We start from the raw sequence: 15,497 nt of genomic DNA, 5'->3' as shown, positions 1-15,497 counted from the left end.
TCTACATATCCATATATATAGATATATATATGGATATGTAGATATATATATATCCCCAAAAGCAAATATTTATCCATATGTGTGTGTATTTGCATTTAGATCTTAAATCCATCTTTATTTTTGTCCAGAGAATAAAATGTATTTTATTTTATTTTTAAATTAACATACATTAAATATACAAGGGGGGATTTCATTGTGACATTTCCATACATGTGTACAATGTACAAAGATTAACATTTTTATTCAAGCATTGTGTTTGATCACTACTTGCTGCTGAGTATTCAGTTGATGAAAACTGATGGGTTCCATACAGAAGTAAATCAATAGTGAAAAGACTCAGAGTTTTATTTTCTTCTGAGCTGCCGTAGATTGACCTATTGATTAAGAATGGCAATTCCTTTGAATAACTGCTTAAAGACAATAATAAAAAGAAAGAAAAAGAAGGAATTTTTTACAAATATTACTGAGGTATAATTAAATACAATAAAATGCAAATGTATATACAAATATAACTACTTCCCTAGTCAAGAATTAGAACACTTCCAACACCCTACACAATTTCCTAGCCTATGGATGACTCTTGAAACAATGAGTTAAGCTGGGTTTCAGGCCAGGTATCCTCTGAGACTGTTTCTTAGCTATTATGCTGTACTTATTCTTTCCTGGCTGAAAGTTTCTTTCCTTTATGTTTATGGTGTGATAGTTTGCCTAGTCTATTTGTGTGTTTATCGGTTATAGGCTGGGAGTAATTTTAGTAGCATCTTCATTGACTTTGGAACCTTGGCACTTTCTTTTATCCTTTCTTCTTAGCACAACCAGAAAGTAGCCAAGTTCTTGCAAAACCTTTGTAGCAGTCCTTAGTCCTTGATTCCTGATGCTTTCATTAAAAAAGTGTTTTATTCATTATAGTATATAAATTTAATCGCTTTGATGATAAAAGTGGTTTTATTGAAATGATAGCTATCCATGAGAATAAGATTCTTTATTCTCTTACCTCATGCAGATAGGTGAGTCTATGCTTATATCTTTGTATGTTTGTATATGTTTTGTGACACTTTTTTTTTTTCTAGGACTTTCCCAGATTTCTCAGAACAAAGTGGCAGTTCTTCTTCTAGCTGGTGGGCAGGGGACAAGACTTGGAGTTGCATATCCCAAGGGGATGTATGATGTTGGTTTGCCATCCCATAAGACACTTTTTCAAATTCAAGCCGAACGTATCTTGAAACTACAGCAGTTAGCTGAAAAATGTTGCGGCAACAAATGCATCATTCCATGGTAAGATGTTTTATGGGAGTGTTTGAACATTGATTGTTTTATAATATTCAAAGTGCATTGATAAGGTGACATGATTTTCTCTCCTTTTATTTCTTTTGCCGTCTTATGCTTTATGCTCTTTGGCAGTTGCCATATCAAATGAGCCATGCCTCCAACCCTAATATATTTCCTATTTTTGCTGATTTCCTTAGGAGTTAAAATTTACTATGTATTATATATGTGCATGTTATATATTATGTTATATATTATATATTGTATATAATATACAATATATATTATATAATAGCTATAGAGATGGCTTAAGCAATATACACTCATCTCTAACTTTTACATCTGTAAGTATCTTTAACAGTACTTGTAGGTACTCAGTAGACTTAGTTCTACTGAATGTACTATGAATTAAATTGCTGATTGAAAATCAGCTTTCTTCTGAAATTAGAAGATGTTGATCTCTGATATCTAGCATTGTTGTTGATATGTTTAATGCCATCCTGATTTGTAATACTTTTTTTTTCTTACTCTGAGAAAGCATTTGGGATTCTTTCTTATCTTTAGTATCCAAATGTTCAGGATGATGTGGTCTGTTATTAGCCACTGCTCTGGGTGCCCCATGGGCTTTCTCAGTCAAACAACTTGTGTCCCTAAGAACCAGATTATCTAGTTTTTGTCCCATTGCCATTACAGACACATCAGACAAAAGCTATGCTGATTTTTTTCCTCTATGGGTCAAATGTGTTAGCTTCTACTTGTGTGCTATGTTCTCAGGACTTCTACTTTGGACAGTATTTGTCTCTTAAGCACCAAGAGATCACAGGAAATTCTGCTGTGTTTTTAAAGAGTATTTGGTTTAGTTTTTTCATCCCTTACACAGAGCAGTTTTGGAAGTTAGTATGTTTTGAGGGGGAAACCAGCTGTGTGTGTCCTACGGTCTCAAGTCCCCAATCTTGTTATTTCATTCCTACGTGGCCAATGAGAGGTCTGTGCCTTTCTTCTCTGCAGCTGTGGTCCGAGGAGTGCAGATTCTTCACCAGTAGTCTGTCCCAGATCAGAAAATACTCTCAGGTCAAGACAGCTAGAGATCCTTAATTCCTCTTTGAAAGATTCTTCCTCCTTGGGACTTTAGTTGTAATCCATATTGCTTCTGGAACTCTCTGATTCCTTTGAAGATATCCTTTTTTGTTTTTTGTTTTGGTATTTCCCCCCCAGCTTTTCTAGCTCTTTTCAAAACAAATACTATCCTACTGGGAACTGTTTTTTCATCTTGATTCTCATGAGATTGTTGAGGGACAACTGTGTTGTAAACAGCCAGCATTCTTCTGTCAACCCTGGCTTCCTACTATCCTGTTGGATTTTTCTTCTCTTTCTCAAGTCTCTTCAAGACTAGAATTTCTATTTTTTTTAATAGAGAGAAATTTGGCAATATCTTTTGTCATTTTCTAAATTATGCTCAAAGTTCAGAATACCCAGAAAGATTTGTTAAGTAGATGTATCTGCTATATTTTGAACACAAAGTTTAAAATACTCAGATTTGTTAAATAGACATATCTGCTATAATAGAAAACCATACTTCTTTTTGTTTACTATTTTTCATATTCTTCTTTCATTCATCAACTAGTAGTTGAGTGCCTGATACTAAATGTTATATTAACTATGCTGGACAAAAATCTCTACTTACATGTAGTTTATGTTCTAGTAAGGCAACATTCTTACTGAAGTTTCTAACTGTGTTATTTAGTTAATTCCATGATGGTACTGAGGCCTGAACTCAAGGCCTTGTGCTCTTGCTTGGCTTTTTGCTAAGATTGGTGCTCTACCACTTGAGCCTTGAGCTACAACTCTACTTCTGGCATTTTGGTTTTTTATTGGATTTGAGTCTCAAGGACTTTTCTGCCCATACTGGCTTCAGACCAAGATCCTCAGGCCTCAGCCTCTTGAAAAGCTAAGATTATGTCATGAGCCGCCAGCACCTGCCTTCTAATTGTGGTTTTCTCCTTTGTCATACCAGTATGAATTAAATTTTTGAGACAAAGCATGTATATTCTTTTGAGATTGTTAATGAATGGTGAACAGAGTTTAGATTCTATTTCAATTTTTTATCAAGAGAATCACTGACATCATTATGTATGTCAGTGATTATTATATCACAGTTCTCCATTTTGTCTATTTAGAGTAAAAGTTACAAATGTAGAATATACTGTGACAATATTCCACATGTTTACTTAAGCCAGTTATAGGTTCTATGCTACAGGACATGGTTAGTTCTGTTATATTTATTTTATATATCAGAATTGATTTCATCAATTTTGCTAAAAGAAATTTCCCATAAGTAGCAGCTAATGAATGTGTCTTCTCCAAGAAAAAGATGAAGGAAGTCAAAATAAACAAATGCTCTCATAGCTATTCATTAGCTTAGGAAATAGATGACACTTTACTTTGCCCTAATTCACATAACACTATTGCTTAGGAAATCTATTTTTCTTTTGCAAGGTACATAATGACCAGTGGCAGAACAATGGAATCTACGAAGGAGTTCTTCACAAAGCACAAGTACTTTGGTTTGAACAAAGAAAATGTGATCTTTTTTCAGCAGGGAATGCTGCCTGCTATGAGTTTTGATGGGAAAATAATTTTGGAAGAGAAAAATAAAGTCTCTATGGCTCCAGGTTTGCAATCATTCTTATTTAATGGTGGCTAAAAATAGTAATGATTATTACTATTACTTTTTAAAAATGTTCTTTTTAGCATGGGCAATTTGGATGTTCAAAAAATGAATATTTTTTATTTTTTTGCAACTTACCAACGATTTTAAAAGCTGCAACTATCCATTGATGGAGCAGAAGAATTTTTTTCTTTCCTTTTTTTTTTAAATAGATGTCTGTCCTAGATAGCATTCAAGATACTCACTCTCTTCTCCCAGTATTTTATATTTGCAGCAGTGTCTATGACTACCTTATTTATTATACATAGTACAAAATTAGAAAATATCTATTATTTAGTTAGTGAGAGTCTTGGCCAGTGTATGTAAAGCCCTGGGTTCCCTTGCCTCGCACAGCAAAAAAGGAGAGAAAAAAAGGCTAAATTACAGTTTGAAAATGAAAAATTCTTACAAATTCTTTTCATTTTTTAAAGAATAAAAAGAATTGTGTAGTGACATTAAATAGAACAGAGAAATAATTTCAGTAGGTAGAGAGAGCACAAGTTCAGAACTTTATGCTATGATTAGGGGCACTGCTTTGCATGGTTCCAGGAAGATCACATGCATTGTAGGTTGTTAATGGCCCCCACTGGAACTGGGGAGCCTGCTGTTTGTATATCCACATACAGTGAAACCGATAGGATCTCAACTACAAAAATAAACCTGTTGACATAGGCATATCTGTGTGACTCTGCACCTAGAAGAAAGACTAAAAAGGAAGAACAGTAATATTAACAGTGGTGCTCTCCAAATCTAGGCTGTTATTTCAGCTTAATTCCTTTATAAATACCTTCTTTTTAATTAATTAATTAAAATTTTATTGTTTATTTATTTATTTATTTTGGTCTAGGGCTTGAACTCAGGGCCTGAGGGCTGCCCCTGAGCTCTTTTGCTGAAAGCTAGTACTTTTCTACTTTTAAGTCACAGCGCCACTTCCAGTATTCTAATGGTTAATTGGAGGTGAGAGTCTCAGGGACCTTCCTGCCTGGGATGGCTTTGAACCACAATCCTCAGATGATCTCAGCCTCCTGAACAGCTAGGATTAAAGGGGTGAGCCACCAAGCACCAGGCCTGAGTGCTGTCCCTGAGCTTTTTGTCTCAAGGCTAGTGCTCTATCACTTTGAGCCACACGTGACTGCCTCTTCTTTTAGTTTACTATTCTTAGTATAAAATACTCATGTCTTCTTATTTTTAAAATAGGTGAGACTGTCAGTTTGGGGCCTATAAATATAGAGCTGATTTGAATTGTATAAATATTAATAAAACTTTAATGAAATAATCATTGCTTGATAAATAATTTTACACTGCACAATGTATTATGGGCTAAGTATTTAAAAGAAGCTGAGCTAAAAATAAATATTTAGTCTTTAGGGTTGCCTGGTTCTGTATTAGTAATGTTAGTAATGTTATTCTGTTCTCTTTAGCTTAGCTAACTGAACATCATACACACTTTTTTTATTTTCTTTTGTCGGTCGTGAGGCTTGAATTCTGGGCCTGAGTTGCTGTCCCTCAGCTCTCAACTCAAGGCAAGCACTCTACCACTGAGCCACAGCACCACTTCCGGTTTTCTGATGGTTTTTTGGAGATAAGAGTTTCACGGACTTTCCTGCCCAGGCAGCTTTGAACTGCGATCCTCAAATCTCAGCCTTCTGAGTAGCTAGGATTACAAGCATGAGACAGCAGCACCTGGCTTCATACACACTTTTTTGACACTTGAATATCCTTATGGATATTAAGTTTTCTTGGTTCAATACAAAACTGTTTCTCAGAGAACATCATCTCAATTTGGAAACATCAGGTTACCCTCAATAGGTTTTTGCTGTGCTAGTTAAGGGCTGTTTTATTTTCCAGATGGAAATGGTGGTCTCTATCGGGCTCTTGCAGCCCAGAACATTGTTGAGGATATGGAGCAAAGAGGCATTTGGAGCATTCATGTCTATTGTGTGGACAACATATTGGTAAAGGTTGCAGATCCACGATTCATTGGATTTTGTATTCAGAAAGGAGCCGACTGTGGGGCAAAGGTAATGTCTTTTCAACTCCAGTGAGACTTTAAATGATCTGTGTCCATACAAACATTCCAGGAGTCAAACTAGCATTGTCGAAATAATTTGAGTATTTTTGAGCCATTCAGCCTTCTAAAGTACCTGAACTGTTCCACTCTTCTTTTTCTCTTTAGTGCTTGCTTGTAGTCACAAGTTAAGTATAAAGTATGAGTGTTTGTAGATGCTCAGACTGAATGAGTGTCATTGGAATGGGATCATTCATAGCAGGTTGTGTTCAAGCAGATGAACCTACTGCTTATCACAAAGTTCCTGGAGTGACTAGAAATATCGTAAGAAATAACAGATTTAGCCAGTATCAGTAATGCACTCACAAGATATGATATTCTTGTGAATAAGAGAAATATGCAGGACAGTTAAAGTAATTAACTTCTGTTGGAATGTTCACAAGCACACTGCTGTTACAATGCAGGGAGGTTATAATGTTGGGTATTATGAGACTCACTTTTTGACCTTGTTCTTTTCAACATCTTTGCATAGTTTGATAGTATAGGAGGCATTCCTTTGTGGAAGCAGACAATATAATTTAGCTGGGAATAAAACACAGGGAACATGCAAACTCTTAAAAATGTTCCAGAGATTGAAAGTATTGATATAAACATTGCTTTTCTGGAAGTCTTTAAATGTATCCCCTATTATCAAATAAAGTATGATACAATCACAATCAAAAGCCCAATGAGACTCTTTTTTGGGGGGGGGGGTCCGGTTGTGGGACCTGAACTCTGGGCCTGGGCGCTGTCCCTCAGCTCTTCAGCTCAAGGCTAGCGCTCTACCACTTGAGCCACAGCACCACTTCTGGCTTTTTTCTTTTTGCTTATGTGGTGCTGAGGAATCGAACCCAGGGCCTCATGCATGCAAGGCAAGTGCTCTACCACTAAGCCACCTTCCCAGCCCCCCCAATGAGACTATTTTGGAAACATTCGACAAGATGATTACAAAGTCTAGAAAATGTGGAAAGATGACTAAGAAGGTATTGAAAAAGGATGATGACAAGGAAAGGAAGAAAAGGGACAATCGTTCCAATGATTATAAATAGAAAGCAACTAGGAGTATGCTATTGGAATCAGAACAGAATGATATAGTCTCAGTAATACATTGGTCAGTAACAGAAATGTGTGTAGTATTCATAAAAGTATGGCAGTAAGGCATCTCCAAAGTAGAACAAAGGTTCTACTTGCTCATCAAACAAATAATAAGACATTATAAGCAGTAATCACTCCACTGTGCATTAAAGTACCAAAGCTTATCTCCCCTATCTGTGTGGTAGAACTCATTATCTAGCTTCTTTCCCCTCTCCCCTTTGCCCCATCCCACTCTATAATGATCACTATTTTGCATTCAAATAGACTTTTTAGCATTCACATAAGAGAGAAAACGTGTTATCTTTCTGTGTCTGACTTATTTTGCTTACTGTAATATCCTTCAGGTCTATCCGTTTTGCTATAAATGATATAAGATCCTTATTTATATGTAGATATGTATACACATAATATAGTGACACATAAACACATATTATTCACCCATTGTAGACATCTAAATTGATTGCATATTTAGCTATTGTGAATAGGGCAGCAGCAAACATGATAACAGATCTCTGTATGCGAACTTCAGTTCCTTTGGCTTTATACTCAGAAGTGGGCTAGCTGGATCATATGGTAATTCTATTTTAATTTTTATGAGGAATCTCCATATTTTTCTGTAAGCAGTTTACATTCCCACCAATCAAGTGTGCAAAAGGTTTCATTTCTGTGTATCTTTACCCACACTTTTGAGTAATAATTAGCATAGCTTGATTAGTTGCCCTAACTTGATCAGTACACATATGTACAATGATTATATCTTAATTATTTTTTAATATTAAGGAGATGGAAAGGCCAACTACTCTGCTTTGATCACTACACATTCTGTCTATGTACTGATTAATCACACTATGCCTGATAAATATATACAAAATGAACTTGGGCTGACCTAGTACTTGCTGTGTGTTGTACTCTGGCCTTGAACTCAAGATCCTCCTCACTCTGCCTCCCAAGTAGTTACAAATGTGTACCACCTCCTGGCTAATCTATCCCATTTAAATAAGAAAAACAAGGTATTATATATTTCAGAGACTAATAATTAGGGAGGGAACATACTATGGTAGTAAAATTCTTTGTAGTACTTATTTAATAACCAATCCTTATTAAAATAATAATTTAAAAATGTAAAATAAATTGAAACATTAATATGTAAATATATCATGGCATTTAAAATCATTTTAGAGCATTTAAATGATTAGATAATTTAATAATGTAATGAGATAACTAGCTAAAAGTAATCTCTTTCCCAAAGCTCATACCAAAATCTCTAGCAAATGGATTAGAAAATTAAGCACAAAGAATGCAACCATACAAGTGTTAGAAGAAAATTCATAATAATTTAATAATTTTCGTGTGCAAGGAAATTTTTTCTACCAAAAGTAGAAACAATATAGTCTTCTGACCAAGAAAATTGAGACTACATAGAAGTTTAAAATATCCACGGCTGGGGATGTATGTAGCTCAGTGGTGGAAGACTCACCCCAGACCTTGGTTCAATCTCTAAATACCACAAGAGAACAAAATTTGAAATATCTGAATTTAAAAGAAAAATCTTCCATAAGGGACATTACATATTCTTGGGGATTTTCTGTTATAATAATGTAATTTCTTATAAATATGTTAGAAACAATTGCAAGAAAGAAAAAATATTTGAATCCTTATCTTGGGATTCATTTCGCCTAACAACAACTTATCTGACCATTTCTGCTTGTCTCAGACATATACTAGTTATTGCAAATAAGGGAAACCATGGGACCTATGTTTCTTTGGGCCTGGCTTACTTCACTTAATAGAATTTTTTCCAAATCTTTCCATTTCCTAACAAATGAGGCAATGTCATTCTTTCTGATGGAACCATAGAATTCCATTGTGTATATATACCACATTTTCTTGATCCATTCATCTACTGAGGGGCATCTCTGTTTTCACTGTATTTGATGTTGGTATAATTTGTGGAGGGGAAGGGAAAAAACAAATTGTTTAAATAGAGATACAGGTGGACCCATTGCAACAATGAGATTATGTTGAAAAATGAACTTTACAACTTTGTTGGGGGGGCGGTAAGCGGGGAAGGGGGACGTGTTGAGGGGGATGGGAAGGGATGGGAAGGGGAAACAAAGGAGGAGGCAATGATACTTGATAAGAAATGTACTCATTGGAAATGGTGCTGTGGCTCAAGTGGTAGAGCGCTTGCTTTGAGCTGAAGAGCGCAGGGACAGCGCCCAAGTCCAGAGTTCAAGCCCCACGACCGACCAAAAAAAAAAAAAAAAATAGAAATGTACTCATTACCTTGCCCATGTAATTGTAACCCCTCTGTATGGTATTTTCACAATAGAAAAATGTAATTTCTCTCTAACTTAATTTACAAATCTAATGCACAAATGTGTCCAGAATTTGCAATCTTTAATTTACCATTAATGTTTTGAGAGACTGAATTTTGAAATCTTATGATACCCCTCTAACTGAAAAAAAAAAAAAGAACTGGTTTAGTTAATCTATTTAAGACTACCTGTCTAATCAAACACATAGAAACTAATAAAATACATTGGATTATAAAGAACTACTAGAGCTAACAAAACTAAAATGTATTTCTGACTATTCCACTTGGTATCACTCTTCTTAAATAGAAACATGTTTTTTTTCTACTATCAATGTCAGATTGAACTTAAATGTATCTGTGTTCTTAGCAGAGTCAGGAATTGAATTTACTTTCTCAGCTCTTACTTTGTTATGTCACATTATAAACTACTACAGTTATGATTTCTTGGGCAGCTCAAAACAACTTTAAACTACTGTGCTAACTGTTGTGAGTGTATAATCACACAGAGACACGAGGGTTAACTGGTCATTCTTCCCCAGCACTCGCTCGCCTCTCTAGGATAAATCCAGCTTCTATATTCCTTGCCTACTCATTGCTTAGTCCTATGTCAGGCATTTATTTCTTCAGCTAATGAACAAATTAACATTCAGATGTAACCAAAAATATCATTAGACTGATAATGTGTTAAAAAAAAAAAAAACTTTTAGAAACATCAGAAAACATTCACTTGCCTTCGTCACCCCTTTTGTTTGAAATAGAGTCTCACTATATAGCCCAGGCTAGCCTGGCCTATGTAATCCCAGGTCTAATTCATGATCCTCGCTGAGATTACAGGTGTGTACTCCCCATACTAACTCTCCTTTTATTGAATGAGAAAATGAAAGTGTTAAAACACATATTTTAAAATATCCGATTTAGTGAGTGATTTATAGTGTGGTAGTAAAATAATTTGCAGTACTTACTCAATAAGCCTCCCGTCTTGATGTATGAGGTTTTTTTTTTCTTTCTCTAATTGAGTTAGAGCCTTGAGAAAAAACTGAAAGAGTGGAGGTAGTTTAGAAAACACAGAACTACAAAGGCAGGTAGTATTGTTAACAGACATCATTTTGCAAAGCAGTTTCAATAACTTTAGTACCTTAGGTTCTTGGTATCTTAGAATTCAATTTACAGAATATTGACTTCTTAATTTTATACTGTGCATCTTTTTTGTATAATATAGACTGATTTCTAACTTTTTGCAGTTTACAAATGCTTTCTTCGGTAATGTAGACTTTAATAAGATTGGGAGATTAATAGTTGTCACAGACCACCTGCAGATTAACATTTAGAAAATGTGCAATGTAAATATGCTTATTTTTATTTTTTCTGGTTGGTTGAGAGTAGAGGGAAATAGGATTGGAAAATGAGATTTGTGAACATTGTTTTAAAAAAGATGTCAATGAGAGGAAGCTGTTCCAAAATCCCCCACCTGGTAACACACCCATTGTGGAGTTGTATGCAGTGAGAGATGATGCTAGCTTGACAGACAGGAAGTGTAAACAAGTTGAAGTTGTTTCATTTTATGTTTCCTCCAGTTGCCTCGATTTACTTGGTAGAAAAATTCCTTCCTTCCTTCCTTCTTTTTTTCCTTCCTTCCTTCGTTCCTTCCTTCCATTCTTTTGTTCTTTCTTTGGTTGTGGGTCTTGAACTCTGGGCCTGGGCACTGTCCCTAAACTCAATAAGTTTCATTGAATACTGTACTCCTTTCAGTGTGGTAAACATCACAGCTCCACAGGAGCTAGGGAACCCTGTAGCCCTGTCTCCAGAGCCGGACTTAGTGCCTGTATCTAATTGCTGTGTAAATGAAATTCTCAATAGTGGCTTTAGTTGAGACTGGCTTTAGTTGAGAAATCAGTTGCTGAAGAAAAGTTGTAAGTTTGTTGGTACAATTTCATATATACTTCAGATACAATTTTCAAACTAGGGACTGGTTTTTAAAAAAGACATGAAAACATGTTGAATTAATTAATCAAAACAGTTTTTTGAGATATTCTTTATTGTTGGCTTCTTGTGTGGGTATTCATTTCATGTTGCTTTGATAATAATGCATTGTGTATAGTTCTTTCATAATTTTCCTCTAAGTATTTAACTTGGGTCAGTGATACTGGGGTTAGATATCAGAATCACTTGTGAATTTTTGGTATTTTTAATTACCTACTCAGGCCTTTTGCCTCTGATTTATACATTCTTTTCTTGCAGCTCCTCATATGTAAAATGATAAAACTTAAGAGTTTTTCAAAGCTCTTAAAAAACACAGAATGTCTAACTTCAAAGAAAATCTAGTATCCAAAATGGATTTTTTGTTTGAGTACAGTTGGAGTGGGAGCCCAATGACTTGCTGGCTTTAACACTCCTAACTCCTATACAAGATTCTTCTAGTTAGAAAAATACTGTATTCTTAATTGAAAAATTGAACATCAGCCCCAATGTTGTAATGAGATGGAGATTATAAAATGAAATGCAAAATGTACTCCTTATGTGTTCTGTCTTATGAATCTTGGAGAAATATAATTTGTTCTCAAATCATTCAAATATAATTGAACTAAATTGAATATTATAAAAATATAGTTTTTGGGAGATACGGACTCTTCAAGTACTTCTAGTTTTACACAGTTTCCGCTGGGCTGTGTACAGATCAAGGTATTTCTGCTCTGGTTTGGTGAAATGATAAATAGGAAGGAGATAATGTTCTTCATTTCCACTTGGAAAGTAGCCTGTCAATGAATGTCAAGATAGATGGTTGATGTATCTAAAGTTAAACTATTTTCTCAGTTCTTTAAAGACAATGTAAGCAAAATGAAAAATGTGGTCTTTGATAAGGCAAATCTTCAGATCTCCAAAGGGTCATTCTATAACGTTTCTTCCTCTTCTGTTATCTTTTTCTGCTGTCCAGGTGGTAGAGAAAACGAACCCTACAGAGCCAGTTGGAGTGGTTTGCCGAGTGGATGGAGTGTACCAGGTGGTGGAATACAGCGAGATTTCTCTAGCAACAGCTCAGAAACGAAGCTCAGATGGACGACTGGTATTCAACGCGGGGAACATTGCCAATCACTTCTTCACTGTTCCATTTCTGAGAGACGTGGTCAAGTATGGACAAGATTGGGCTGTTGAGACATTGTTATTGTTGCAAATTAAGCCTCTGTAGATGGATATTCTAGTCCCACAGCATTCACCTTTCCACTCCCCTTCCCCCACTCACCCAGATCACTTTTATAAGAGGGAATGTAAAGTAAAAACATTGTGATGTTTTTAGTCAGATAAAGCATACGGTGGGACCTTGGTAGAAATCCCTCCCAGTGTATTAACTGGAGTCCAAGGCATTGCCTTGTTCCCAGCCCCTTAGCTGTGCACTATGTTCTGTTGAATCAAAGAAGAAGAAATAAAACTGTTGACTACAATGGAGAGCCAAGTCTGCCTTCTAGGAGCAGAATCAGTATTTCTGGATTGCATCTCAGTTTTAAAACAGCTTCCCATATCATTCTAATTGAGTTGGTTCTAACACTAACATTTGGAATTGAGTGCATGAAAGGAGAGTAAAGAAAGAAGCGCTTGAGACTTGGATGAAAATCAGCATGGCAGTAACACCACGTATAAAATAAGGACTGTTTTATCTCACAGGATTTTAAAGGACATTTTCACTATTAGATTCACGTGATAGTTTTCAGACAATTCAAAATGATTATCTACTTTTTTTTTTTTTTTTAAGATACTGAGATTTGTTTAATTGGTTCATTAGTTTAGGGCCAAAGGCTTGCTAGGCAGGCACTATACCATTTGAGCCATGCTCTCAACCCTTTTTGTTTTACTGTTTTTGGATACGGACTCATGTTTTTGCCCACTTGCTATGTGGACCTCAAGCCTCCTATGTATGTTCACCACCTAGGTGAGATGGCTGGTCTATGTCACCATGCCTAGCTATTGGTTGAGAGGAGGTCTTGCTGAGTTTTTGGTCTGGGTTGGTCTTTTCCTGCTCTTTATCTCCCAAGTAGCTAGGATTATAAATCTGAGGCACTATACCTGATCTTTTGTTTTTATTTTTAATTAGCATGTAATACTTGCATATGTTTATTGGGTACATTGTGATTTGTGAGTACACATACATGTTGTAAACTGATGAAATCAGGTTAATGTTTGTATTAATTCATCTTAGTAGTTTTTAATACTCACCTTGCATAATGTACTCAGAGTTAGCGCAGAGTGAACATTTTATAAAAGATAGAAATAATGGAAGAGGCATTGGTATAAGATGTGTGTGTGTGTGTGTGTGTGTGTGTGTGTGTGTGTGTGTGAGAGAGAGAGAGAGAGAGTGTGAGTACATGGATGTGCTTTTCTAATATATTTACTTTTTTTTTTTTTTTTTTTTGGTCCGGTCGTGGGGCCTGAACTCTGGGCCTGGGCGCTGTCCCTCAGCTTTTCAGCTCAAGGATAGCGCTCTACCACTTGAGCCACAGCGCCACTTCCGGCTTTTTTCTTTTTGCTTATGTGGTGCTGAGGAATCTAACCCAGGGCCTCATGCATGCAAGGCAAGCACTCTACCACTGAGCCACCTTCCCAGCCCCTATATTTACTTTTTGATACAGAATCTTACTATGTATCCCAGACTGACATGTGCCACTTGCATCACCCTCCCCCCCCCCCCAATATTATAGGCATATACTGTAGTGATGTCCAACTTTCTGCTTACTTTTTAATATGAAATCACTTGATTTTTCTTTAAATGTAAGGAAGTGGAAGGAGGAGATATATTCTTTTATATTTAAATATGAACTGAAACTTAAGTATTCTTCACTTCAAAATCTTAATACTGATAGTTGTTGTTTTGTGCCTGGTTGTTATCAATTTTTTAAATGACATTTTAAATCTGGAAAGTGATTCTGTCTTTTCTCCTTTACTTTGTAGTGTGTATGAACCTCAATTGCAGCACCATGTGGCACAAAAGAAGATTCCATATGTGGATTCCCAGGGGCAGTTAATTAAGCCAGACAAACCAAATGGAATAAAGATGGAAAAATTTGTCTTTGACATCTTCCAGTTTGCAAAGTATGCTTTGAATTGCAGCAGTAAGATTAAATATATGTCTTGAAATGTAGCTTTTTTCTCTCTAAGGCAGGGAACTGTTCTGAGGAAATTTTTAAAAATCCCATTCTCTCTCTTTTATCATCTCTATTTTTGGTGGTGCTGTGGTCTGAACTCAAGGCCTTGCACTTACCAGTCATACCTGGTAAGTCATACCTCTAGCAGGAAAAGGTTGAGAGTACATAGTTCATAGTCAATCTGATTGTGAGCATGTACTCTCTATATATTATCATTCTCTAGTATAAAACCATTGCCCCATGAGTGTATGTTCTGAGGTTCCTGGGAATATGGGTTTCTTTTTATCAACTAATTTGCCAAACTTTTATTTTTGGCTAAGAAACTAAAAGCAGAAGACAAAGATGAACAGTTAACCTACTTGGTGTTTAAAATATATCTCCTCTATGTACCTGTTTCAGTGAACGTATTGTATGGCTTATGTAGATCTCTATAAATGTCTCATTTGATGTAAGATACATGTTTCGGAATATGATCAATTTGAAATACAGAAGATAGATTAGCTATATACGATCATTCTCCCTGTATATAACTGATAGTATGATCTTTATGCAATAAAATCTTGAACGTTTCTGCTCTAAAATGAAGTATTTTTAGTTGGAGAGTGAGAGTGATGGTTTTAATTTTATACTGGAGACAAAAATTCCTACTTTCTTTGAACCAGGGATGAGCATTATTTTGTCATTTGTTTGGAACAAGGTGAAGAAAATGTAGCAGTAAATAACCAAGTTTAGTTAATTTGAAAGAAGCTGTGATACAGTTTATTTATTGATTTATTTATCTATTTATTGCCAATACTGGGGCTTGGACTGGGGACATGGGAGCTATCTTTCAGCTCTTTTGTTCTACCACTTGAGTCAGAGCTCCACTTCCAGCTTTTTGCTGGTTATTTAGAGATAAGATTCTCCTGGATTTTCCTGCCCAAGCTGGCTTCT

The 15,497-nt window shown here is 35.7% G+C and overlaps 1 protein-coding gene across 3 annotated transcripts in view; it reads left to right on the top strand.

Annotated features, from left to right (window-relative positions):
• Positions 1-15,497, top strand: part of Uap1 (UDP-N-acetylglucosamine pyrophosphorylase 1) — a 30,846-nt gene that overhangs the window by 9,800 nt on the left and 5,549 nt on the right. For all 3 annotated transcript variants that reach the window (XM_042674461.1, XM_042674460.1, XM_042674462.1), the window contains exons 3-7: positions 1,071-1,275; positions 3,763-3,938; positions 5,822-5,994; positions 12,365-12,558; positions 14,371-14,511. In XM_042674461.1, the coding sequence (XP_042530395.1) occupies positions 1,071-1,275; positions 3,763-3,938; positions 5,822-5,994; positions 12,365-12,558; positions 14,371-14,511 (889 nt within the window). The remainder of the gene's footprint in view (positions 1-1,070; positions 1,276-3,762; positions 3,939-5,821; positions 5,995-12,364; positions 12,559-14,370; positions 14,512-15,497) is intronic.

This window comes from Dipodomys spectabilis, unplaced genomic scaffold (genome assembly GCF_019054845.1).
Source record: "Dipodomys spectabilis isolate Male_0828 unplaced genomic scaffold, ASM1905484v1 ptg000019l, whole genome shotgun sequence".
NCBI lineage: Eukaryota > Metazoa > Chordata > Mammalia > Rodentia > Heteromyidae > Dipodomys > Dipodomys spectabilis.
The sequence above is the reverse complement of the archived record's forward strand: the minus strand, read 5'-3'. Positions and strand labels throughout refer to the sequence as shown.